General features: G+C 51.4%; 1 protein-coding gene across 1 annotated transcript in view; it reads right to left on the bottom strand.

The window, feature by feature from the left end:
- Nucleotides 1–27261, bottom strand: part of MYO18B (myosin XVIIIB) — a 221368-nt gene that overhangs the window by 61769 nt on the left and 132338 nt on the right. Inside the window, exons 33-38 of the mRNA XM_060029302.1 lie at nt 22848–23000; nt 6610–6723; nt 5112–5228; nt 4245–4328; nt 3162–3299; nt 655–840 (exon numbers count right to left, since the gene is read on the bottom strand). Of these exons, the coding sequence (XP_059885285.1) occupies nt 655–840; nt 3162–3299; nt 4245–4328; nt 5112–5228; nt 6610–6723; nt 22848–23000 (792 nt within the window). The remainder of the gene's footprint in view (nt 1–654; nt 841–3161; nt 3300–4244; nt 4329–5111; nt 5229–6609; nt 6724–22847; nt 23001–27261) is intronic.

Below are 27261 nucleotides of genomic sequence, written 5' to 3'. Positions count from 1 at the left end.
CGTGTGTCCCCGTGCCTCAGTTTTCCCATCTACTTCACAGTACTGACAGGAAGATTTAAACAAGAAAGGTTTAACTCAGAACCTGGCACATAGCCAGTGCTTAATAAATGGTGGGTTTAGCATGATCTTTTTTATCTTTTATCTTTGTGGTTGCTGTTAACAGCCCAGAAAGACCTCTGACATTTACAAGGTATGACCTTGACTAATTATCTCAGCTCTGTCAAGCCTCAGTTTCCTCATCTGTAAAATGGGATAATAATACTGACTTCACAGGGTTATTATGACGCTTACACGGCATTATGGGTGCTAAGACTCCATGCAAGGGAGACATTTAATAAACATTGGTTCTCTCCTCTTTGCACGAGGCCGCCCTGCCTCTGGAGGAGAATGTGTGAGGCAGGAAGAGAAAGTCCGGAGTCTGAGACACAAACATAGCTGGAAGTCATCCTGCAGGAGTGAATGCCACTGGCTCACTTTGGACCTGCCCCTGGCCGTTAGCAGCCCACGGCAGTGTCGGCTCACAGCCCATCCCCTTCCGGTTTCTTCCCTGCTTCCGGTCTACCCCCAAAGGCCCCAGGGACCAGGCCCTGAGGCTCCCATTCAGAAGGAAGGAGGGCTCCCCTCCTGAACCCTCCATCACAGGACCACACTCACCAGCTCCATGCACCGCTGGCTGGCCTCGACCTCCCGCTGCACCAGCTCTTCCATGTCCGCCTTCAGCTCCTCCAGGCGCCGCTGGTAATACTGGCTGTTCTCCCTCTGCTGGGACTCGGCCGTGGCTGCCTGTGAGAGCTCCTCACCCATCTTCATCAGGCTGTCCCGAAGCCGGACCACCAGGACCTGCAGCCCGGGCAGAGAGCACACGCCCACCCTGGAGTTAGAAGCCTGGGGCCCGACACAGGATGCTCCAGAAAGAAATCTTTTACTGAGTCTCTGTGCGTTTTTATAAAGTAATCAGGGTAATAATCCTGATTTCTGGTACAAGAATGAAGGAAACATAGAAAATGATAGCTGCTATTCTGAAAGGCAGTGCAGCTTAGTGACAGATGCTGAATTCATGTTCTGGGTTCAAATCCTACCTCTACCTCTTCCTGGCTGTGTGACCTTGGGCGGGTTATTAACCTCTCTGAGAGACAGGATGATGTCCGGGATGCTGTCAGGGTTGAACATGTTAAGTTACGCGGAAGGCTTAGCTTGGTGCCTGGCACACAGGATGGGCTGGGTAAGGGCTGGGAATTAAGATTTATAGCGACCTTCATTCAGCCCAAGGTTTGTGTGGTGGAGTGGCACGGTGGAAAGGACACTATGCCGGCGGTTCCAAATCCCTTCCCCAACATGGATTCTGGTTTCCCGATTTGTAAAATGAGGAAGTTTGAGCAAATAATCTCCCATAAGCCTGAGCTCTAATATTTCATGACATTTTTCTTTGTGTGGGGGGGGGGGGTAGAAATCCACAAGGACACAATGAAACTATGAATAGAGAGAAAAGAGCCGTGAGCATCACCAGTGCTACAGAAAACCAACCCAAGGGCTGTTTTGCAGAATTCATTAGTTGGCCAACAAGTCTGGAACCAATCGATTCTGATGGGTAAATATTCGAGTGATGACATAAAATGCAGCCCACATGAATATTTTAGGTCCCTGCTAAGGACTCTGAGACCCTTTCTGGATCAGAGACTGAATAATGGCCTAAAAGAAAAGCTATGATTTGTTTCCTCTTTCCCCTTTCAACTGGAGTTTAGCAACGGTTTCAAAGGGCAACAGGAGGGTCATAAGAAGAGTGGTCCTCCAATTGTGTCCCCAAGGTACCCCATCTCAAGGACCTGGGATTCTACTAAATTCCAATAATGATGGCAGAGGGAAAAGCGAATTTGGAGACAGAATCTGCCATTTAAAGTTACTCTACAGTTGTTTTCTTCTCTGCTATCACTTGACCATGCTAGAATCAAGAAAAAATGATATGTGATATAGCTCAAATTATGTATTTAGTCATTTAAAATATAGGAGATCAAAGTTTCATGGTGATCTGCAGAGACGATTATGCCTTGAGGGACCCCTTGAGCAATTCCGAGAAGCACTGAGGGCCAATGCAAAGAATTTTTCTCTGGTCTTCATCCAGAGCAGCCTTCTTAGAGACAAAAAGCCCAACAGGGAAATGGGAGTAAATGTTTCAGAATGAGAAGAGCAGCCTCCCATCGCTCAGACATACCGTCGCCCCCTGGCTGCAGGGAGATTAGAACCTGAGACCAGGATGGAGCGAAGGTCAAGAGTCAATCTCCTCCCGTCACTGACACTACCTGGCTTTATCTTGAATAGCTCGCCTGACCTCTCTGGGGCCATCTTCTCATTCTATCCTGCATGCCCCATGGGGCTGTGATGAACATCATGTGGAATAGCTGATGTGGAAGGTTTTGGCAATGGTGATCTCCTCGGTAAATGTCCCATGCCATTGGTGTACAGAGCTAAATGCAAATACAGTCACTGAACTCCACCCCAGCCCATCCAAGTCTTACCTGTCCTTCAAGGTCCAGCACCAAAGCCACCTCCTCCTATAAGCCTCCCTGATTCCCCAGCCTGAAAGGACCTCCATCCTCCAAACCTCACAGCCCTCTCCTCCTTAGTATGCGTATTTACATACATATCTTAGCCACATCTCCTACAAAGCTCTATGCTTCTGGAAAGCAGAATCTATTTAATACATCCGTCTTCCACACACCCAACACAAAGCCTAACACACACTAGGGGCAAAATAAATTTCTGCTCAAAACTAGTGTCGGGTGCATACGCGGATGAGTGAGTGGATGGAGATGGGCAGAACTGGATCAATGGATAAAAACATGGACTGACAGAGGGGTCAAGGTCTGTAGGGAAAAAAAAGAATAGAGGAAGAGAAGAAAAAATAGAGAAAGGAAGAAGAACAAATGGAAAAGGGGGATGATGGATGGACCAATGATGGTGGATGGAGATGGAGACAGAGGAGGTGACTAGGCTGAGTGAATGGGGAGCCTGTGGGACAGGAAGGAGGGATGGAGGAAGGGAACTCAGGAGATGGATGAGTGATACAGATCCAGACAAAGGCATATGAGTGGGCAGGTGGATGGAGTTTACGTGAAAGCCCTCATAGCTCTAGGCCTGAGCAATATTTACACACCAACAAGTACCTCAAATCTCTTGATCTGCACTTTCTGGAACCCCGTCTTGTTCTCCAGGTCACAGATGACCGCCTCCTGCCTGCTGACGATGGCTCGGTCCACGGTGGACTGCTCCAGGTACTCAATGCGCATCTGGGCCACCTGCAGCTGGGGACACACCCAAGAAGGCCACTGACCACGTGGCAGCCCCGAGTCCCAGAATCGGGGGTCCCAGCAAGACCCAGCCCCGGGCCCATCCACGCTGCTGCTTCCCCGCTCAGGTGCACAAGCACGAACTGCTGGATCCCAGCTGAGGACCCCACACGGGGCGCTGCCCCTTCCTGTGCCTTCAGCTTCCAACAGGCCTTCCACTCAGTGCCTCTCTTACCTCTTCCTCCTGCCCTGATGAAACACCAAGCCAGTCAGTGGACAGTGAGCTTTAGCATCGAGAACACAACCAAGAGCAGGTGTGGGAGCCAAGCACATATTTCGGGGTTCCAAACCTGGCTCCCCACTTTCTAGCTGGGTGTGTCGGGCAAGTCAGTGTCTTCCCTTGAGGCTTGTTTCTTCATTTTTGTGTGTGAAGGAGATCAGTGCCTGGTACACAGCAAGCACCCAGCAAGTGGCCACTCCTGCTGTCATTTTTGTTCCGCTTGCTGTCACTCTGTGCCCAAAGATACTGCTGGAGACTAGGTCACTCTGACAGCCACGCTAAGTGGGCACACGCAATGGTTCTAGAAGAGCTTTGAGAATTTCATGGATGATAGCAACCCACTAGGTAATGAGGGAAATTTAGGGGTGTTTGGAGGAATCATGACTTCAAAGGAAGATGTCACAAAGGATGACCAGACCCTTCTCCTTGGAGCCATTTCTCAGGGGTAGACATCCTGCACGGAATCCCTGATGAGCCTCACTGCGTGGGGCATCTATGGACCCTGAACAAGCATGGGTAGGAGTGTGTGTGTGTGTGTGTGTCCTCCCTCCCCCTCCCCCCCCGTCTCCCCCTGCTTGGGATTGTCCTCAATCCATCTGTCATGCAACTGACGCTGAGTGAATGAATGAATGACAGTTCCCAGGATCCTCCCCCACAACACGGCGACTCTGAGCACGTACTTGTTCTTGAAGCTTCTGCTTCTCCTTCTTGGCTTCCTCTAGCTGCAGCTGCAGTTCCTGGATCTGCCCAATGTCAGCAGCAGACTGGTAAGATGAAAAATGTCACATTGAGACCACAGGCTTTGCTGGAAGTCCCTTCTCCCCCTGCCCACAGATGTCTACGTGTCACAGAGCATGACAACAGCTGGTTCTAAAGGGCACCTCACATTCTCCCCAGTATCCCTCCTCTCGGTGTGCACCCAGTCACTCCCACCACACAGGCCCTTAGCTTCGGTCAACTGTCCAGCGCTTTACTGTACACCCTTGAGAGCCCAGACAGAATGAGCTGGCTGCGGCACCAGGACCAGAATTCTGAGGGAAGAGAACTATTCTAGGTCAGGTAACTGGGATTCTAGACCTGGATACCAGCCTTGGCAAGCCACAGAACCACTCTGTACCTCAGTATCCCCATCTGTAAACTGGGCTGATAGTCTCTGCTGAGACCCTCTACATAGGGTTTGTCCACAGATTAAAATGAGGCAATGGAGAGTAAAAGTCCTTTAAAAATGAGCTGAACCAAACTGTTGAACGCGACTTCCCCAAAGAAAAGAATTCCAGAGGACAGGAGGGCCTCTAGCTTTCTATTTTCCACAGGTATTTATTATTTAAATTATTTATAATGGGCATATGAATCTACTGCTTCTGTAAATGAACAAATAAACTTCCATTCTGAATGAAAGTAAGTGTGATTCACAGTTGCTATTTACCTGTGTAGCACTTATCCCTCCAAGGTCCTAGCACCAGGGAGTGGCCCGACAACAGCACCTTCTCACTGTCCCCACCTACCCCCCCAAGGCCACCAAGGCTTCTTGCAGCGGCAGCCACTACCTGAGCAATGAGGTCCTTGTGCTTCTGCATGAGGTCATTCAGGTCATCCTGGTCCTCCTCGATGTGCTTCAGGAGGTCCGCCCTCTCAAACTGCAGCCGGTACAGCTGCTGGTCCACCTGCGGCGGCAGGACGATGGTGGGTGAGAGAAAGGGGGGTAAAGGGGGACTACAGGGGGCTGATGAAGAGCAAAGGCGGGGCTGGACTTCCCTAGCGGTCCAGCGGTTAAGACTCTCCGCCTCCAACGCAGGTGGCGTGGGTTCAATCCCTGGTCGGGGAACTAAGATCCCACATGCCGTGCAGCCAAACAATTTTTTTAAAAATTAAAAAAGAAATTAAAAAAAAGAACAAAGGGGGACTTGCCTGTGGGTGTGTCGGGTGAGTGACACAGGCAGACCATGGCTGTGTCAATGAATGCTGTGTGTGTGTGTGTGTGCTGGGCCTGCCTGCGACTGAGTGAATGCAGCATGTGTGTACGTGAATGGATATATGACCGTGTAAGCCTACCTGGGAATCTACATACATAGAGTTCAAGTGTGCATGGGGCATGTGTGTCAGTGATCTCAATAAATATGGCTGAAGTTAAATGTATATCTTACCTATGAGGCCATTTATTTTATATGTGTGTCTGGTGATTCTGTATGTGAGTGTGTACATTCATCCCTGCGTGCGCATGTGTGTGATGTTTGCGGGCAAGTTCCCCTTGATCTAGCACAAATAAAATCTGGGACAAAAGGGCCAATGGGGATCTTGAGAAAAGCTTTTGCCAATAAATCTCTAGCTCTGTCTAAACTTCGGATCTCACATGTTGCGTATAAATTTGAGCCAACCCTGTACATCCAGACGGGGCGCTTAGAAACCCACACCCAATCTTCACCAACATAACAGATCCATAGTATATGTTCATTTGTTCCTGTTCAGTGCTGAGCACACAGCAGGCCCATTACAGATGGCTGGGTCTCTCTTAGGAGTGAGCCCAAGTGGGCCCCCAGGACTACCCTTGGCTCTTAGAAAAAAGGATGTGAAGAAGTAGCCCAACAATGGTGACCAAGTGCTCTCGGGGGTGGGGTGTGTGTGTGTGTGTGTGTGTGTGTGTGTGTGTGTGTGTGTGTGTACAGTAGGTCTACAATAGATGGCTGGGAGCTGCTTCCAGTGGTGGGCACAGTGTGGGCTCACAATAGATAGCTGTGCTCCCACGTCAGGTGCTGAGCGAACAACAGGCGCGTACTGGAAGCATCTGCATGGGGCTGAGCACACACTGGGTCCACAGCAGGGCTCCTGGCCTCCCTTCGCACAGGTGAGCACCAGCTGACCCCCACGTGTGCCCTTACACCTCTGTAACGCTCAGCTCTGAGTAGGCTGCCTGTGCTCTCGGAGCGTCCAGCACCCAGTAGGTCTACAATGGATGTCTGTACCTCCAAGCACAGTACAGTGAGTGCCCCGGCCCCTCCTCTAATGCTGCGCACACAGTCGGCCCCCCACCCCGGGAGGGACCGGTACCAGGCTCTTGCTGCGGGTCATGCTCTCCAGCTCGCTGTGCATGTTCTCCAGGTCGGCCGTCAGCGCCTTCTGGGTCTTCAAGGCATCCTCACACTTGGCTTCACTCTGCTGCAGCTGGACCAGGCAGGAGGGGGAGGGGAAAGGGAGAGAGGCCTTGTGACACTGTCTCCAGGAACGTCCCTCCCCTCCAGCCCAGCCCGGCCCCTCCCAGGCAGAAGAGTACTTTACAGGCGACGCCCCCCTCTTCACGGGTGTTCATCAACCCACAGAGGGGGAAGCAGAGGTGTTTGCAGTAGGGGTAGCTGGGTTCTGAGCCCGCTCAAAACTGAACTAGCACTGCCCCACGAAGTAAAGCCAGGCCACCCCCAATTCAGGGCCAGGAGCGAGTCCCCAGTTCCATTCAGCAGATATTCGCTGCCGCCCCTCAGTGCCAGACATGGGGCTTGCACAGAACAGTCAAGGTGGCCCCTGCCCTCCCGTGGGGGAGACAGGCAGGGACCGGGAGTGACAGCGCCTCTGAGGGCACCAGGAAAGGGAGGGTATGGGGACCCCGGAACACAGGATGGGGGCTGGGAAGCCTTCCTGGAGGAGGTGCGCACAGTTCGTTCAGTGGGGACTTGCCAAGTAGACATTTTTAACCAGAGTTGTGAACCCCTTTTAAATGGTAGGCAAAATATTGTGTGTGTGAGCATTTCCTGGTACATGACTTTCACTAGATTCTCGATGGTTAAGAGCCACTGACTCAAAGCTTCTCCTCCTCACTCTCTTTCTCTTCCTTCCGTCCACATGTACACAGCAGGCCTCCTATCCTAGCAAAGTGGGGCCGTGGAGATAGGTACAATGACCTGTGTGGCCCCAGAAGACATTCTCCCCCGGAGAGAACACATTCACGCACGAACCCTAAGTTTGTTCTGCGATTGAGTTTCCCCCTGATTTCTGAACCCTAGAATCTCCAAGCAGAAAACCACCTCATAAATCACTGAAGGCAAACACTTGAGGTTCAGAGACGGGTGGCATCTTGTCTGAAGTCACAGAGCTACAGGAGCAAAGACACCACTTGTATCGTCCAGACCAGCTCGCTTTCTCAACTGCCAGGCCACTGTCCCTCCCAAACAGTAAATGACATTAAGGCTGGTGCTAACAGGGGAAAAAGAAAAGCCAACTCGACCCCTACTGAAAGGACATGCACGCAATCTGATCCCCGAGGCCACCCAGTGAAGGGGGGGCGCACTGATTTATGAAAGGAAAATGAGGGGGCCAGGGCAAAGGATGCCCCAAGGACAGCTGGCCAAGGCGGGGCTCTTGGGGAGAGTCCGCCTGGGACCATTTTCATCTTCCAAACTGGGCAGAGAACATCTTCCTCGGAATGTCCAGGAGCTCACCCCAGATGCCAGAAGAAGAGTAACGACACGGGAGGTGGGGAGCAGGCGGGCTGCCGTTCGTTCCAATATCCCCTGTCAGTCCTCCTGGCAGATCTGGGAGGTGTGCACTGCTAATACCCCCCTTACGCGGGCTGGGAAACCGAGGCCCCAGCCTCCTCCCGCAGCTTCCCCACACGGCACCCTAATCCCAGCCCCACCCCACTGCCAGCAGCCTCAGCCCACAAAAGCCCCATCTTCAAGGCGCCAAGGAAAGCGTATTTCTGCAGCTGGGCTCCGTGCTGGGCCTGGGAGGAGGGCTCAGTGGCCCGTTTCCCTCAGCGACTGGAAGGGATCAAGACACACTGAGAAAAATGATGTGGAGCAAGGGAGGTGACTGGCGTTGTTAGAGCATAATCGACAGAGGAAATGAGAAGTCAGGCGCAGTCTCATCTTCCCCGCAGGCGACTCCAGGGCCTCTGGGAAGGCCGGGGGCGGTGGGGGGTGGGGTGGGCTGGGGATGGAGGGCTGCCCAAAGCCAGCCCTGGATTCACGCATAAGTCAGAGGCCCTGCTAAGGAGAGGCATTTAAACTAAGACCTAAATGATGCAAAGGAGACAGCCAGGTAGAGCTTTAAGTGGAAAGGTGCCCTGAGTGGAGGCAACAGCAAGTGCAAAGGTCCTGAGACAGGAACAGGAAGGAACTCGGTGCTGCAGAACAGAAAGACAGCCAGTGGAGCTGGCCAGCTACACAGAGGCGGCCAGGAGGAGGCGATGCTGAGGAAGCGGATGGGGATCACATGAGCCAGGACGCAAAGCTTAGCTTTGTCTTTAGTCTGTAGGAGAACCACAGCTGCTCTCTGGGGACTGAGGAGGAGGGTGGCATGATCTCCCTCTGGCTGCTGCGGGGACAAGGGGCTTTGGCGGACAAGAGTAGCAACAGGGCAGCCAGAGAGGATGCTGCTGTGGTCTTCCAGGAAGAGGGTGGCGGAGGTGCTCCAGTCGGAGAGGAAGGAGAGGAAGCGGAGAGAAATGGAAGGGTCTGCACAGGGCGGTGTGCAAGGAACAAAAGAAATGGGCAGGCAGGAGCAGATGGGCCAGCGTGGGAGAGGATGTCAGATAACTAGTAGTGGAAGGGAGGTGGCCGGCGGGGCCCCGCTGCCAGGCCAAGTTGCTCGGCCCAGGGCCAGGAGGCAGGCGAGAGCCATTGTGAGTAGCTCGACAGGGCAGAGCCGATAGACAACAGCAGTTCCCATCTGCTGAGCGCCCCCTTCAGCTGAAGGAGGGTTTCATCAACATGATGCCGCTGGATCTCTGAGCCTCTGGAGAAAGAAGGCTCTATTTTTATTCCCATTTTACAGATCGTACACCTAGACATGCTCTTTCCTTTCCCCAGTCTCCCTGGAGCAAGCAGGGAGAGGGACGATTTATCCCCCGGCAGAAAGGAGCGCAGAGACAGCATGCAGGCAGTGCAGGGCCTGCCGGCATTAGTCCTAGCTCCCACCGGGCTGGAGAGAGGACTATCTCGGCCCTGATGGTTTGGGCGTGAGTGGCCACACCGGCTACTGTTGCCTGGGGACCATTTCCAGGGCCCTGGGCTCTAGCTGCCTTGCTTCACAATAGCACCACAACACCTCTAGGAGAAAGGCGCCACCGTGGGGACCAACTGAGCTCGGAGGAAACTGAGGCTCACTCAGGGGAAGCAACTTGCTCACAGGCACACGGCCGGCAGCAGAGGAGCCTGGTTGTTCCAACTCCAGGGCCCAAACCTTAACCACTGGGCTCCGCTGCCCCCCATGGAAAGCCACTCTCTGGAAAGAGTAACATGGATTAAAATAAAGAGAGAATTCCAACTGCGGAGAAGACAGCCCAGTGGCTTGGTGCTACCCTGGAAGCCACTCAAGCCGTGTCACAGGGACCTGAGCCAGGCGGGGACTGTAGAATGAGAGGTAGACACATCAGGAAGAACGGACAGAACTCGGAGTCTGAACCCACGTGGCGGCGCCGAGGAAACACATCGTGACCGGAGCCTTCCAGGGACGCGTGAGTTCACCCCAAAGGGAAGAGGCAGGAAAGCAACCCGTGTGGCAGCTGCTAAGCACCAGGTGCACCACGAACGGGGCCAGAGCGTGGGCACTGGGGCCACACCTGGGGGGGCTGCCTCTCGAGCCAGTCACTGAACTCACCACGCCTCCGTTTCCTCATCTGTAGAGTGGGGACGGTCACATCCTACCACCCGTGCGGGATAAACCAGTGACAACGTGAGCGTGCTTCGCACAGCACCTGGCACTGAGAAAACGCCAAAAAAAGCAACGGTGGATGTCGCTGTTGTTTGTCTCCTTCAGCCCTTAACAGCCTGAGAAGTGGGAACTTTTAACCCCGTGTTAGAGGTGAAAGTACCAGAGGCCAAGTGAGCTGTCAAGGTCACAGGGCCAGGGGGAGGCAGGGCCTGGACCACAATCCCAGGGAGGGCTTTTAGGCTTCCTGGCAGACTGGGATGTATGCAGGGAGGGTGCCAACCCCAGAGGCACACAAGTCAAGCAGGCCCAGGTTTTTGCTGGACCTGGGGCTATTGCAGCAACACTAGGAATCCCCCAGCCCGTGGCCTCCGCCGGGCAGGCCCGAGATTGCTGCTGGCGAGCCGTCCTAATGCTGAGCTTTAAAAATTTCCATTTATTACACTTCAGGGAGCAGGAAGAAATACAGGCCATCTCGGGCTGATCTTCCATTATGGTTGACGTGGCGTGAAGAATAACTCACTGCACATTATTTCCATATTGGGGCTGTTTGACGTTTTTATGAAGTCAGGTGGCAAATGGTGTCAGGGCTGAGATCAGATCCCTCAGTGGTGCGATGCTACCGCCGCTGCTCTAACAGTGTCTTCCCGGGAGGAGGTCCGCTGGAGCAGTCAGAGAGCAGCCAGCTGACAAGCGACTCCCCAGGAAGGGTTCTTGGGGTCCCACCTCCAGCCCCGGCAGCCAGCCTGGCTATGAGGATCCCACACCCCTTTCAGCTCCAAGTCACCATCCAGTCCCCATGGACAAGCCCTCCCAGGTTCCAAGCAGACCTCCACAGCATGGGGTGGGGAGTGCTGGGGGAGACAAAGGCCCCCCGGGATCTCCATCCCTCTCCAGACCCAGCGTGGGGCGGGACCCACACGGGCTCTCAGTGACACAACTGATTTGATTTTCGTACAAGTTCACGTTTTTCTTTCCTTCCGTATCTTGTTTCTTGCAAAATCAATACAATAACTTGAAAAGTATGTGGGTACAAAGCACCAAAATGCCTTTAACAGCCAGAAACTCATCTCCCCCTCGCACACGTCCGGTCACGCTACCATTCACTCACTAGATCAGCCACCCTTCCCCAGGGGCTGCTGAAAGGCAGGGTGTCATTTCCTCCCCAGCCCCTGAGCCAGGAGCCCTCTACCAGATGGACACCTTTGCGCATGCACGGGGGGTGTTGAAGCTCTGGGGACATGTGGCCTGGGGACATGTGGTGAGGTCCTGACTCTTGGACCAGTGTGGGAGGACACTGAGGGTCCTCAAAGCCTGAGCTCTGGGGGGCAAGACGAGACGAGCGGCATCCAGGCTCGAAGCGCTGCAGCGGCCCGGGGGGCTGCCGTGCACATGCCTTAGGAGCCTGCGCTCTGACACGGCGCCAGGCGTGGCTCTGCCGTCACTCATTTAACCCTGACGACAACATGTGGAACTAGGGTCAATGGCCATTCTTGTTGCTACTGTTGAGGAAACTGAGGGGTAGAGGGTCACCCCGGTACTACGGGGCAGAGCTGGCAAATGCAACCAGGCAGCCTGGCCGCCAGGCTCTTATGCTGCACTCCCATGACAGCAGTGCCCACCACACGTGTTCCAGAGGGAAAATCTGGTGATGTGACTGCACACGCCTGCTCTCATTTCTTTTGACAGCAGCATCCTATCTTCTCTGCAAAGAATGTCCACCCCCCAAATGTCCACGATGGGGCCAACCCTCCTCCCTGAAGCCCAGAGAAGATGCATGCAACTCAGCCTAGGCAGGCAGAGCACCACCTCCTGCTGGCCATAGTAGTTGGTCGTGGGACAACAGCACGACTGACACCAGGATTTTGTCTGCGACTACGGACACAAGATTGGCTCTTTCTGATGCAAGATATAAGCTTGGAGTGTCTGGGGGCCCTCCTGCCACCAAGAAGGAAGAGATTGCCTAAGAATACAAGGTGACATCAAGGTCCTTGAGGCAAGAGACACATTCTTGATGACATGGTTGGAGCACCTAGATCCAGCCAAGCCTGAAGGCAATCACAGCCTCAGAACTTTTGGCCAATAACGTCCCTTTTTCTGCTTGAGCAAATTTGAGCTGGGTTGCTGTTACCCAGAACCCAGATACAGGCTGAGTGAACAAGTGAGACGAGCTGATACACACACAGGGTCAGCCACAGAGTAAACAGTCAGAACTGCGGTGAGGGTGCTTGCTGATGCTCTTCCGTCACAGGCTGGATCAAATCTCCCTCCAAAACCCTGTGACAGAATAACAAACATCTGTTTAGCTATTCTGTGTATGGATCCCTCCTCAGAGGGGGATAAACAGTCCCCCTTCTGGACTGTTCAATGGGGAGCAGAAGGAGGAATGGACTTCTTCAGCACCAACCGTATCAGGCACGGTATAGGCCTTGATGCTTATTATGACCATAGCCCACAACAGCCCTGCAAGGGAGGAATCAGCCTGGGCAGGGGAGTGACCTGCCCAAGGTCAGAGTCAAGTCCATGAGACACTAAACCCAGGCTGTTTCTGGGCCACCACCAGCCCCCTCTGCACACAGTCTTTTTCTATTGCTGAATTCATCTCAGGCGTTCTCTCCCCAGCACCCACCCCCTCTCATTCAGTGGGAGGGCGATTGAGATTCCCAGCACACAGACAGCAACTACAAACCAATGAATAGCATTACTCTCCTATGCAATGCCATCTGCCCGCTTTAAATACCTGGGTAAAATGTTTGCTCTGGACTTATTAAGCTACGAGATGAGTAGGCTCGACACACGGAATGAGGTGGGGAAAGAGGGAAAATTCTGATATTTCAGCAGAGCGGTTAGAACCTGGATTTCTGGGTCTGATTGAACAACTCCGAAGATTTAAAAATACCACATTGCAAACGCCACGGGGAAGTGCTCTAAGAAATGGTGGCTTTGGCAGGCTGATCTCAACACATCCCAGGCCTCGACATCCCATCAGTGCACTTGGAAGAGTCAACCTTCAGTAGGAAGGCTTTCCCTGAAGGGAATCACCAATATCTCAAACTACAGACAGCCCAGATAGGGAACAAATTTAGTAAATGCAACATATTAAAAATGTCAGGTCAGGCCCACCAATGGTCTCTCCAACTCAGAAGCTTGATGACAGTGGCCTCAAGGGAAAATGCCTCAGACCATATGGTGATTACTCTCTGTGTCCTTGATCTCCAACTATTTGGGCATATACTAAACATTCCATGATTTTCCTTACGTTGTGCTAGACAACCGTCGCTTATGGATGCACTGAAATGCCTTCTGAGGATTTACCGTTTCTATCATCTTCATCTTCAGAGCAACAATCATCATGATGAGCAGTGGAAGAATAACTGCTTTCTGTGGATGCTGACCACGTGTCTGTTCACTTGCAACATGTACCGCGTCTATGAAGTACACAGTTTCATCTTCATTTTATCGATGAGGAAACTGAGGCTCAGAGAGGTCAGTTAATTTGTCAAGGTCACACAGCTATTAAACGGTGACCGGAGCCAGGACATGAACTGAGGTCTCTTTTAAACGCACGGCTTTTCCTTGTAAGCCCTGTAGCATGTGCTTACCACCTGCTGAGTAAAGCAGGTCTCCTTTTACTTGTTTTAAGTCTGTTTCTTTGAGGGTTTAGGAGTCCTTTCTAATTTTGTATCATAGGATCTAAGGACGGCACAGGTCCTACATGATAGAACAGACTTCAAGAATTTCCTTCCTGACTTCCCTCTGGTGACAATGGATTTGTAACACACAGGTGCTCTCCAAAGAGAGAAAGAAAAAAAAAACAAAACACCTGGAAAAGCAGAATAAAATACTCAAAAAAGGTTCTCCCTGCCCTCATCCTATTCACAGCCCCCTCCTTTTAAAATTATATTCCAGCTCTCCTCTAAATAATCAGTACAACGTCTGAGGGCCTCCACGTCTGTCTTCCCGCTGGACAGCGGGCTCTGGAGGGCCACTGGGTCTTGCTCACCTCTGGGGGCCCACACAGTAGGGACGCCACACCCACGTGCTGAGGCAAGGCCGCGAGGGCAGCTCAGCGCATCACTGAGCCGGCCCCTGTCAGCGGGGCTGCCCACGTCTGCAGCCTGAGCTGCCCACCACCCACGGCGGCTCGCAGGAGCCCCGAATGCCCCTCGGAGGCCACCCGCTGCCTGGCCGCCCCCGGCTCCTCCCGAGCACAGATCTCTGACCCCGATGCCAGCAGGTGTCCAGAGAGAGGCTCCATGGGAAGGACAAGGGGTGGGGGCAGGACCCTGCCTGTAGGAGCAGATGAGCTGGATGGGGAGAGCAACCACAGACACGTTCAGCAAACCCCGGGGCCCCGAGCAGGGCCCTTTCTGTAAAGCTGGAAGGAAGTCTGTCCAGGTTACACGGGGGCAACCCAGTCAAGGCCCAGCTTCCGGGTGGGCAGGGCAGAGGGTGTTCTCATGAGACTTCCCTTTAATAAAAGGGTTCTTTTGCACACACAAAAATACACACATACTTGAAAAGCACCAGGAGAGATTAAGTCTTCCTTCCTCACTTTACAAAAGAAAGCTCTGAAGCCGCCCACCCTCCCCACCTGCTTGAGGCAGTGCACACTGGGGAGGGGCTGGATGGCCTCCAGGGGTACACGCTACGGAAATGCACACACATGTGCCTCCCCCATGTAAGAGAGCGTGGGGAAACGTTCATAGCAGGTCTATTCCTAACCAAAATCTAGATGACTTATTTGTCCGTCAACAGCAAAGTGGCTAAACTGTGACACAGTCTCATACACCAGCAAGGAGAATGAAGCAGCTGCGACACACGGTAACATCAGCAGGTCTCGGCTATATCAATGGAACAAAGAAAACGAGACACAACGCGAGAACAGGCGGAGGACGGGAACTCAGCCAAGGGGTAACATGAGCGGGTGAGTGACCGAGGAACAGCTTTTAAATGCGCATCTGGTTCACTGGCTTCTCCCCTAAGCCTACGGGTACCTTTCGACAACAGGTCTTACGGAGAAGCCCAAACTACTTAGGGTTTGAGGCGCTGGCTCTACGGTGACCAGCTCACCCGTTTGCCTGGGACTTTTTTGGTTTTAAAATCAGAAGTCCCGTGTCCCGGGAACACGCTCAGACCCACACAAATCCAAATGGCTCTGAAGTGAAAAACACGTAGCTTCAGATTCCAGGGCACCCAGATGGAGGAACCTTCCAGCACACAGCTGGCCTGAACTCTCCCAAAATGCCAGCGTCATAAAATACAAAGCCAGACTGAGGCTCTATGGACGGTATCACGAAACTGAGCACAGGCTGTTAACACGTTCTAGGTTGGATCCTGAACAGGGAGAAAAACTGTTACAAAGAACATCAGTAAAACAACAGGCAGAATTGGAATAGTCAGCAGATAAGGTCAGGGGTCAGCAAACTTCTCCTTCAAGGACAAGCCAGACAATATTTTAGGCCGTGCAGGCCGAGAGGCGAAACTGAAGTATACGTGCAGGTACTTATCTAACTGTAAATGTAGCCGTTTGAAAACGAAAACCATTCTTAGTTCTCAGGCTGTAATAAGAAAAACAAAAACAAGACAACAAAGAAAAAACGGGCAGCCTGGGCTGGATTTGGCCTGTGAGCCATAGTTCACTAACCCCTGCATTAGAAAACAGTATTTTATCAATGTTAAAATTTCCAATTTTGATTAGGGTAAAGGGACCTCATGTCTGTAACTTGTTTTCAAATAATTCAGAGAACGTGATTTAGTGAGAAAATGATAAAGCAAATGTGGCAAAATGTTAAAAAGTGAGGGCTCTGGGTGAAGGATCCAGAGAAGTCCTTTGAATTATTTTTGTCATTTTTTGGTAAATTTGAAATTCTTTCAAAGCACATTATTTAAAATACATCCCAGTTGCCCCCCAAACTCTGTGACTTTGGGCAGGATTCTCACACGCTGAGCTTCCTCCCACATAAAATGGGCCTAATACCAGCTGCCTCCTAGGGAGACTCACCCCAGCCCATGGGGCCCTATTCGCGCACAGAGCACTGCTGTGTGCAGACACGCTTCTGCACTCTGGCCCCAGAGAGGAAAGGCCCCTCTACTCATGGAGCTCACTGCATTCAAGTGGGCTGGGGGCATCACATTCGGTCATGACCTCTAAGTGCTTGGCCCTGTGCCGGGCACGGTGTAGGCCACGGATGCTTGCCATCCATGTTCCCGTGGTTATGACTACCCTGGTGGGTGGCCAGGCTGCTCTGGGGGCCTGGCACTCCACAGCTAAATAGTACCAGGCCCTCTGGGAGAGACGCATAGACGGTGCTCCCCGTCTGCAACGAAAGCAGCCTTTCCCCACATCATTCATCACAGCCTTGGAAATGTCAGCGTTTGTGGGGTGAACAGGCTCCTGATAATCATGTTTTTAACCAATTACAATTTGGACTTTATCTCCTCTGACAGGAGGTTACGTTAATATTGAATCAATTCACTCCAACACAATCTTTTGTTAGAAAAGTCTCTTCAAATAAAACATCCAGGCCACCTGTTCTGTGGTTCCGGGCTGGAGAGAAGTGTTCCCTAAGCGCTCGCTCACACGAAAGACTCCTGTCAGGATCGTCCTCCCAGAGCTTGCTGGTTACCTTCAACGTCTCATGGAAGCGCGGGTGACACCTGGTGACCACCATCCTGATTAAGGGCACTGGGGATCCTCAGTCGTCTGCGCGCTAGCAGGGACCACTGGGGGTTCACTGTGTGAATATGCACCAGGCCTAACGGCCCACCTGAGGGACACGGAAGCCGAGCTGGAATCCCCCAGTGGAGGGGCCTACAGGAACACTGGGGCTTCCAGACGGGCTGGGAGAGCCCAGAGTGGGCAGCAGGCCAACAGGAGGTAAACTGGTAGTTCGGGGTGCTGGTTATCATACTGCCAGGGGTTGAAGTCAGACTCTGCAGGTTCCAGTCCCACCTCAATCTCTTCTCACCTTTCTGTGACTCAAGCAAAGAGGTAACTGTGACAGAATGATCTGGACTGTCCTGGGGGAAGCCCAGGAGCTCGTGAGAGAAAGGAGCTGGGCCCCTCCCCCAGACCCTGGAGGTCAGAGATGGCTCCTAGAGACGAGGCCCAAACCCAAGTTCGGAGGATGACTAGATGCCCGTCAGGCAAAGAGGTTTCAGCGGGAGAAGCGAGTGTCCGGCAGAAGGCATGGCGTGGCGTGGGGACCCCAAGACGGTCTAAGCTGCTGGTCAGAGGTGACGGGAAGGTAGGAGCTGGACTGTGCATCTTTAAAGGTCACGTTGAGGCTCGTGGACTGTACTCTGAGGGCAATGGGGAGCCGCTAGTGGATCCCGAATGCAAAGAACCATGACTGTATTTATATTTTAAAAATCTCTCTCCAAAGATCAGGGGGCAGAAAGATTGCTCGGACAAGACCAAGGCCAGCAGACCTGAGAGAGTTCCAAATGAGAGGTGCAGGTGGTGTGTGATGAGAGGGGAGGAGCGAGGAGGGGCTAGATCCCAGAGCTCTTCAGGGGGACAATGGCCGAGACTCAGCAACGGCTCTGTCCTCAGGAGGAAGGGGGAACACGGCCCCCTGGCATGAATTAAGTAAACAACTGAAGAGCTCAGTGCAAACTCTTCTCCATTTAACAAAACAAAACAAAAAAAGCAAATAACATAGTTCCTTTTGGGAGGAGGCAAAGGTCAAGGCGTGAATCAAATTTAAACAAAAAGCTGTCACTGCCCGGGAGCAGACACAACCTTCCACTTTCTCCTGGGAGCCAGGTGCAGGCATCTGCTGCTCACAGATGTTATTTATGCACAGCGATTATCTCAATGATATATCTTGCTTCTGTCTCCAGATTAGTCTGTTTCCAGTGGAAGCATTCCACGGGAATTAATTAGTACTTGCTCCTGAAGAACAGGTGTCATTAGACCCACCCCACACATGGCCTCGTCTACCTGTCCACGAGGTCTTGTGAAATCCTGGGCCCAGGATCCAAAGTCTTCCACCAGCTGACTCCGGGGGGTGGGACGCAGGGGCCAGCTCTACATTTAAAAATCATTGTCTTGTAGTTTTCAATTTAGAGAATTCCTTTGAATCCAGGGTCTAGGGTTCTTTATACCAGCCCAATAGCTGAGAATATCAGGCTCTTTTTTTTTAGGTAAGAAAAAGGAGCCTCTGAAAGGCAGGGTGACTTGCTCAGAATCGTACAACTAATTAAGTAGCAGAGGCAGGATCTGAACTCACAAGGTGTGTGTCTTTCCTCCAGGAGTCTTCCATGTTTTATCCCATAGTCTTTAGCCTCAGGTGTTAGCTGAGACGGAGCCAAGTCTCCCAATGGAGGGAAACTGGGCAGAAAGGGCCAAATAATCTTGTTGGGATTCTAGACGGTAGGGCAATGGGCAGAGGGGAATGCCTGTCCACCCAGGAGGAAGGCAGGGGCTCTGGGAGATGCTCTGCCTGGGGGGACCCTCCCATGCCTCTGCTTGAGCCCGGCATGCCACACATCACTGCTTCAGTTGGGCCTAGAATCCTGCTGGGTTTTTTTGTTTGTTTTGCGGTATGCGGGTCTCTCACTGTCGTGGCCTCTCCCGTTGCGGAGCACAGGCTCCGGACACGCAGGCTCAGCGGCCATGGCTCACGGGCCCAGCCGCTCCGCGGCATGTGGGATCTTCCCGGACCAGGGCATGAACCCGTGTCCCCTGCACCGGCAGGCAGACTCTCAACCACTGCGCCACCAGGGGAGCCCCTGATGTTTTTTTTTTACAAGCACTTCTGACCGTGCCCTTCCCTGCTCTGTAGCTCTCTATGGCTCCCTATCACGTTTGGGATAAAACCCAAACTCCTTAGTTGGGCTCACTAAACCGTTCATGAGCTGACTCTAGCCTCGCTGACCGACATTACCCTCCCTGCCCTTCCTCGGGGAACGCTGCACACCAGCCACACTAGGCCAAGCGTTAGATGCTCCCTGTCTCCTCCCGCCCCCGCCCTGGTGCTCCCTCCCACAATGCCCATGTCCATCTCACCCAGCCAGCCGTTCGTTCCCACCTGTAAGCAGACAGCTGAAGCCACCAGCTCCTCTCCCACAGCTAAATCAAGGGCATCCCCTTCACCTAAACCCCAACATTCCCCCAGGAAAGATCTCATCACCCTGCTGGCCACAGTCTGCTCCTAGGTCGGCCTCTTGCCTAGACTGGGAGCCCCTCTCGGGAAGGGTTCTTCCTTATCCCCGCAGCCTGGCCTCGAATTTGTCCCGAGTGGACACCTTATCAGGATCTGCTGAACGCACACAGTTCACTAACAGGTGCTTTCAAACGCATTCCCTCATCTTTGCCCTCAGAGAGAAAACCTTTCTCTAGGTTACCCGGCACCACGATTAGCGAGCTGTAGAGGCTGCAGAGGGTGTTCAAACTTCTCAAGCCTTTGGGGGCTAGACCTCATCGCCCCCGACCCCCACAGGCGCCTGGGACACGAGGCGATGACGACGCTCCGCTTCGGGACAAGGGCTCACGGAAGTCCTGTCACACGGCGAAGGTCACGACATTAGCAAGTGCAGGATCCAGTTCTCCTGACTCAATATTTAATGAATTGTAAAACTGGTTGAACTAGGCTCTGTCATACTAATATAACCTCACCATCAGTTTTCTCATCTGCAAAATGGGCCTATGCCATGGAACTTGAAAGTGTGTTTTGAGGGGTAAACGAGGCCCATGATTCCCAGATGGTGGTCCTAAGACCAGCACTGGAATCCCCTCATGCGACTGTTGAAAATGTAGGTCCTGGGTTTTCCCTGGTGGCGCAGTGGTTAAGAATTCGCCTGCTGATGCAGGGAACACGGGTTCAAGCCCTGGTCTGGGAAGATCCCACATGCTGCGGAGCAACTAAGCCCGTGCGCTACAGCTAATGAGCCTGTGCTCTAGAGCCTGCAAGCCGCAACTACGGAGCCCACGTGCCATAACTATTGAAACCCGCGCTCCGCAACAAGAGAAGCCACCGCAATGAGAAGCCCATGCACCGCAACGAAGAGTAGCCCCTGCTCGCCACAACTAGAGAAAGCCCACACGCAGCCATGAAGACCCAACGCAGCCAAAATTAAATTAATTAATTAAAAAAAAAATGTAGATCCTGGGCCTCAATGGGAAGAAAAAACGAGGAGGGGGGCCTGTAAATCTGTGATTTTTAAACAGTACTTAAGTTATCGGATGTGCAGCCAAGTTTGGGGACCCCAAGAATTCCAAGGAAAAGCCCGATACATAGTAGGTGGTTGAAAAGTGTTAACATCGTGGGTACAGAACTGGCAGCGCTGGCGGCATTAAGACATACGCTGCTGTGTGCTGTTGGGTAAATTACTCAACCTCTCAGAGCCTGTTTCCTTATTAGTAAAATGGGTCAAAAATAGCAATGGCCGCCTCCTAGGGTTCTGGTGAGGATGATCTAAGTCACGCACTTCCAGCCGCCACACCGACCAGCTAGCAGTCCTGTCAGCTCCAAGCCAGCCCCCGCTTTGCCTCCTCTCACCATCCCCACAACCATTTAACCCAGGAGACCCTCTCCTCCAGCCTAGAGGGGTATCTAGCCTCCTAACGGCATGCACTCATCCCTCCTCAATCCCTTCCCCACACAGAGGAGTGATCCTCTGAATCCGATTATGTCATGCTCTGCTCAAAACGTCCCGACGGCTTCTCATCACCCCGGGAATAAAATCCAAACCTCCCAGGCCCCGCAGGTTCTGGTCTCTGCCTGCTTCTCCTTCTCCCAGGGGAGTTTAGCTGATCACCCAAGCTAAACGAGACCCCTTGCAATTCCCTATTCCCTTTATTATTTATAATAACCCCACTTATTTCCTTTACTACCTGAATTAAGGTGTGGGATATTTCTGTTTATTTGTATCATTGTTTGCTTGTCCTCTTTTCCAGCAGACGTCAGTTTCAAAGGGAGAGGACCATGCCTGTCTTACTAACCGTAATATACTTAGACCTAGCACATCGCCTGACACTCAGTAGGTGCTGCATAAATACTGAATGAAGGAATGAATGGAATAGTCCAGCACCCTACCCAGCAATGAAGACACAGCCAGCAGCAAAGTTAGCTCCCTCTCCCTTCCCCCCTCCTGGCTGCTCTCCCTGCCTCTGTCCCTGGAGGCTTCAGGTAAAGGACAAATACCGTACATGGGAGAGGAGAGACAGCAATGCCCAATGTCATCGCTACTTTATTTGATTAGCTCTGACTCTGGCAGGCGGGACACGTGTGCTGGGAGCCAAAGCAACCGTACCCTGACCTCTGGTCCACACGATCCCATCCTTATAACAATTTCCATGACAACAGCAACAGAAAGCCAAGGCTGTGAATTCTCTTTGATAGGAACCGGATGCAGAGATGGGGAAGAAGGACTTTCAAAAGAATGAAGCTCTTTGATTCAGCTCAAGGCGCCTTCACTAAATACCACTATTTTCCAAGAACACACACTTTAACCCTGCAGAGGGAGATTTCTCATGAATAATAAAAAAAGAAAAATGAAAAGAGGAACAAACAAAACCACTGTGGTTCCTTTTCAAGAACATTCACCTACGGAGAGAGGGGGACTTGGATGGCATCAGGAATATTTTGATGAAAGACAGGCAGAATACAGGGCCTCCTGCCAAGGGGGCCGCATGAACCCAAGATGCCTGAGTGGTGGCTGAGTGCTCAGACATCCTGACTGCCTGACAGAGGAGGCTCAGGGTTCTCCATCCACCTGGTCGGTCAGACAGACAGGAAGACGCAGGGTAAGGCAAAAGAGCTCCCAGATTCTGCAGTTAGAATCACGAGCCCTGGATTTGAATCCCAACCCTGCCACCTACCTGCCGTGTTACCTTGGTTGCATTGCTTCCCACCTGTGGACAGAACTTTCCCATCTGTTAAATGGGCACAATATCATTTGCTCTCCCCCAGGGGTACCACGAGAACTGAGGGACGGGACACATTCAAGCACAAGTGATTCTAATGTTCTGACATGGCCATGACATGAGTGACCAACTGTCCTGGTGTCCCTGGGGCTGAGGGCTTGCCCGGGACATGGGACTTTTAGCACTAAACCAGGACGGTCTGAGCCCATCATGTCTCCTGAGGTGCTCAGCTCCCTCCTGTCCTCACCTCTCATCCGCCTCCCGTTCTTCTCTGAGGCAGCCAGGGATGGTGGGGCCTGAAGACCTGGGTTTGAATCCCGACTCTGCCACCCTCTAGCTGTGGGACCCTGGGTGAGTCACCTCTCTCGTCAATGGAGATGCTGATCCTCATGTAGGATCTGCACTATCAGCACTATCTGTTTCATATCCAGCCCCGCTGGTCACCACGCACGCACACACGCACACAGGCACGCAGGTGTGCTGCACTCAGCCATTCTGCACCAGGGCCCTGATCTGCCCAAGGACTCAAACTCACTCTGCCTCAGCCCTAAAGAAGGGAACAGTACTCGAAGTCATTTATAAACCCCCTTCCTCATCTACCATATCCATGTGACCCATCCAGCCCCGCAATGCCCTCCACCTCCCCTCAGGTCTGTGAAAGTCAGACATCCGGGCTGTGGCCACGCCCATCTGGGTGGGAGAACCATTCTCCCCCTGCTGGCCGCAGCATCCTCCCCATGGGGTTCTGAGAGGACCCCGTGACACCCACCTGGCTTTGCACTTTCTCCAGCTCCTCCTTGCTGACTGATGTCTTGCTGTCCTCCATGGTCCCCAGCAGGAGCTGCACGTCTGACAATAGTGCATGAGTCCTTCTGAGGTCCCTCCGAAGACGCTTCTCCACATCAAAGTCCCGATGGCCGATCTGGAAGCCAAGGGAAGGCTCTCGTGAGCTAAGATGACAAAGTAGTGGCCAGGGTCCAAGTTCTCTGGAACCTGGCTCCCTGAGTTCAAATCGTGCCTCCACCACTCACACTGTGTGACCTTGGACAAGACCTTTCTCCTCCCCAAGGCTCAGCCTCCTCGTTGGCAAAACAAGAATGGCAGCATTATCTTTGATAAAGGAGGCAAGAATATACAGTGGAGAAGAGACAGCCTCTTCAATAAGTGGTGCTGGGAAAACTGGACAGCTACATGTAAAAGAATGAAACTAGAACACTCCCTAATACCATACACAAAAATAAACTCACAATGGATTAGAGACCTAAATGTAAGGCCAGACAGTATCAAACTCTTAGAGGAAAACATAGGCAGAACACTCTATGACATAAATCACAGCAAGATCCTTTTTGACCCACCTCCTAGAGAAATGGAAATAAAAACAAAAATAAACAAATGGGCGCTAATGAAACTTAAAAGCTTTTGCACAGCGAAGGAAACCATAAACAAGACCAAAAGACAACCCTCAGAATGGGAGAAAATATTTGCAAATGAAGCAGCTGACAAAGGATTAATCTCCAAAATTTACAAGCAACTCATGCAGCTCAATATCAAAAAAACAAACAACCCAATCCAAAAGCGGGCAGAAGACCTAAATAGACATTTCTCCAAAGAAGATATACAGATTGCGAACAAACACATGAAAGAATCCTCAACATCATTAATCATTAGAGAAATGCAAATCAAAACTACAATGAGATATCATCTCACACCAGTCAGAATGGCCATCATCAAAAAATCTACAAACAATAAATGCTGGAGAGGGTGTGGAGAAAAGGGAACCCTCTTGCACTGTTGGTGGGAATGTAAATTGATACAGCCACTACGGAGAACAGTATGGAGGTTCCTCAAAAAAACAAAAATAGAACTACCATACGACCCAGCAATCCCACTACTGGGCATATACCCTGAGAAAACCATAATTCACAAAAATTCACATGTACCAAAGTGTTCATTGCAGCTCTATTTACAATAGCCAGGACATGGAAGCAACCTAAGTGTCCATCAACAGACGAATGGATAAAGAAGATGTGGCACATATATACAATGGAATATTACTCAGCCATAAAAAGAAACGAAATTGAGTTATTCGTAGTGAGGTGGATGGACCTGGAGTCTGTCATACAGAGTGAAGTAAGTCAGAGGGAGAAAAACAAATACCGTATGCTAACACATATATATGGAATCTAAAAAAATGGTCATGAAGAACGTAGGGGCAAGACGGGAATAAAGACACAGACCTACTAGAGAATGGACTTGAGGATACAGGGAGGGGGAAGGGTAAGCTGAGACAAAGTGAGAGAGTGGCATGGACATATATACACTACCAAACGTAAAATAGCTAGCTAGTGGGAAGCAGCCGCATAGCACAGGGAGATCAGCTCCGTGGTGCTTTGTGACCACCTAGAGGGGTGGGATAGGGAGGGTGGGAGGGAGGGAGACGAAAGAGGGAAGAGATACGGGAACATATGTATAGCTGATTCACTTTGTTATACAGCAGAAACTAACACACCATTGTAAAGCAATTATACTCCAATAAAGACGTTAAAAAAAAAAAGAAGGCAGCAACCACACCGGGCTGCTGTGGGAACTGAACAGGTGCTTAGCCCACAGCATGACTCGTAGTAAAGGCACAACAAATCTGCGCCGCTGTCGTGACTGTCATCACAGCCTGTAAGGACGCAGTCATTCTGTCTCATGATCTGTACCACAGCCATCACCTTGCAAGAGCTTCCATGTCAGGCGAGGCCCTCTGCTGACAGAAGTCAGGACAGCAGTTACCCTGGAGGGGCAGTGACTGGGTAATACAGGAGGGGGGGCTTGTTTGTGGTGTTAATCTGGGTGCCGGCTTTAAGAGCTGATGCAAATTCAATGAGCAGTACAGGTGGGATAAGGTGTGCTTCCCTGCATGTATGTTACACATCAGTAAATGGTATTAGAAATACCTGTGCTGCTTTGGAAGGTCTAAATCAAGCGTTTCTGTCCCTTGAGCAGGTCTCTTTTGCTAGTATAAAGACAGGCCATTTTCTGCAGAGGGACCTTGCCCAGAGGTCCCTCCCCCAGGATCCTGTCCTCCAAGACAGTAGTCACGTGGCTCCTGAAGAAGCCGCAGCCTGGACTTGGCGCGGGGAGGGCGAGTTAGATTCGTTAACAACCCCCAGTGGCCAACAGCACAGGCTGGGACAAACCAAGGGAGGTGCAGAATCAGGTAGGGGCCCGATGAAACCCTGACAGCCCATGGTCTCCCCTGGAAACAGAACACCTACTTCAAAAGCACTGGGGTTAATGTCTCTGAAAGAAACTAACAGTCCCTTCCTCTGGCACCACTCGTCAGATGGGGAGTTTTCAAGAAAATGGGGTGCAGGTGTGTCTTCCATGGAACCCAGTTTCTACACCCCTGGACATCTGTGCCTCCACACCAAGTGCAACCAATTCCTGGATGCTCAGAATACCCTGGAATATTCTAGAAAGAACTTGGAATTTAGAATGAGGTGGCCCAGGCTTGAAACCCTGGCTCACCACTTGCTGGTGGTGGGACTGAGGCTGAGTCATGCCACCTCTCAGAACCTGAGTTTCCTCGTCTATAAAGGAAGAGGTTAAAAAAAAAAAAAAAAAAAATCCCTAACCTCCATGTTGAGATAAGACAAGGATCAGATGTGATAATGGATCGAAAAGTACTTTGTATGCTGTCAAATGCTTTCCAAATATAAAAGATTATGAGTACTGTCTGATGACCTGGAATGTATTCCTGTAGATTTTGTTATTATTCTACTGCCAGTTCTGAATTCTTTGAAAAATGAGTTGGTTCTTAGAATATAGCCTCTTAGTTCTCAGATTTATTGCTTTGTTAAGTTTAAAATGCTGAGGTGTTGTGTGTGTGTATATATCTCCTCCTGAGCTGAGGAGCTGAGGACTGGGCATGGTGCCAGGCCCTTTGTCACATATTACTGCATTTTACTCCCGTGGTAGTCTCTTTTAAAATGCCATTATTATTATTGCCTTTACTAAAATAGTAATAGCTTACACTTTGGGTTTGCTAAGTGTCAGACACTGTTCTAAACGCTTTACGGGTATGAACACATGGAGTCCGCACGGTGAATCTATGGGGTGTGAAGTATTATGATTCCCATTTTATGGATGATGAAACTGAGGCTTACAACAGTGAAGCAGTTTGCCCAAGATCACACAGCTAATCCTAAGTGGCAGAGTTAGGATATGAACCCAACTTTTCTGACTGCAAAGAGGTAATTTTAGTAAAATATACAATAAAAGAGGTTAAGTTTTGCTCTTCAATTAAAAAAAAAAAAAAGGGTGTTATGAAGGCACAGAGGAGCATCCCATCCAAGGCTGGGATGGGACCAGACACAGTCTCAAGTAAGCAGGAGCTAGTTAGGTGAGGTGCAGGAAGGGACACAGCTGAGAAACCATCTTGAATATGCGGTTCTGGGTGATTAGCATGAGGGTATAAGACACAGGGATGGGGCAAGTCACAGAATGAGAGAAGTTCCCTGGGGCCAGCTCACGTCTTGTGAGCTGTGTGGAGCTCTTCAGTATGTACTGTCATAGGGAAATGGAGGCACAACCGATAAAACAGAGAGGGTGAGTGATCAGCTCAAGGCCACACTGCTCCTAAGTGGCTACCCAGGGACTGGAACCCAGGCAGCTCAGTACTAGAATTCAAGTCTCTAACCACTGCGCCAGAGTGCCTGGTGAAACGTGAGCCGGGACATCTTAGCTCGAGAGCCCGGATTCTTTGCCGTGACCACACTCAAGCAACATGCTCTCGCACCGTCCTCATTTTCGTACCTGCTCATGCGCTGCACACATCCTAAGGAGCCTTTAAGTCTCCTGTGGGGCAGGTCAGCATCAGGGACATTCAGGATGACCCCGTCCTTGCTGCCAGAAAGACCCTGAAAGTGCTGGCACCATCGCCTTTCCAGAGGGATCACCGCAAACAAACGCACAACAAAACCTCAGACCAAGTCACCCTCCCCTTCATAATAAATTGCTACGCAAGAGGAGGGGGAAAAAAACACCCCAAAGCTCATTAGGTTAATGGGAAATAAATGTCATTCTGCAAGTTGACATTTTGCAGCACAAAGATTCAAATTTAGATCAAGCTGGTGAATAATTAACCAATAAAACTAAATGATGTTTAGTGTTGTTGTGGGAAACTCTGTTCCAAC

Source organism: Delphinus delphis, chromosome 13 (assembly GCF_949987515.2).
Source record: "Delphinus delphis chromosome 13, mDelDel1.2, whole genome shotgun sequence".
Lineage (NCBI taxonomy): Eukaryota > Metazoa > Chordata > Mammalia > Artiodactyla > Delphinidae > Delphinus > Delphinus delphis.
The sequence above is the reverse complement of the archived record's forward strand: the minus strand, read 5'-3'. Positions and strand labels throughout refer to the sequence as shown.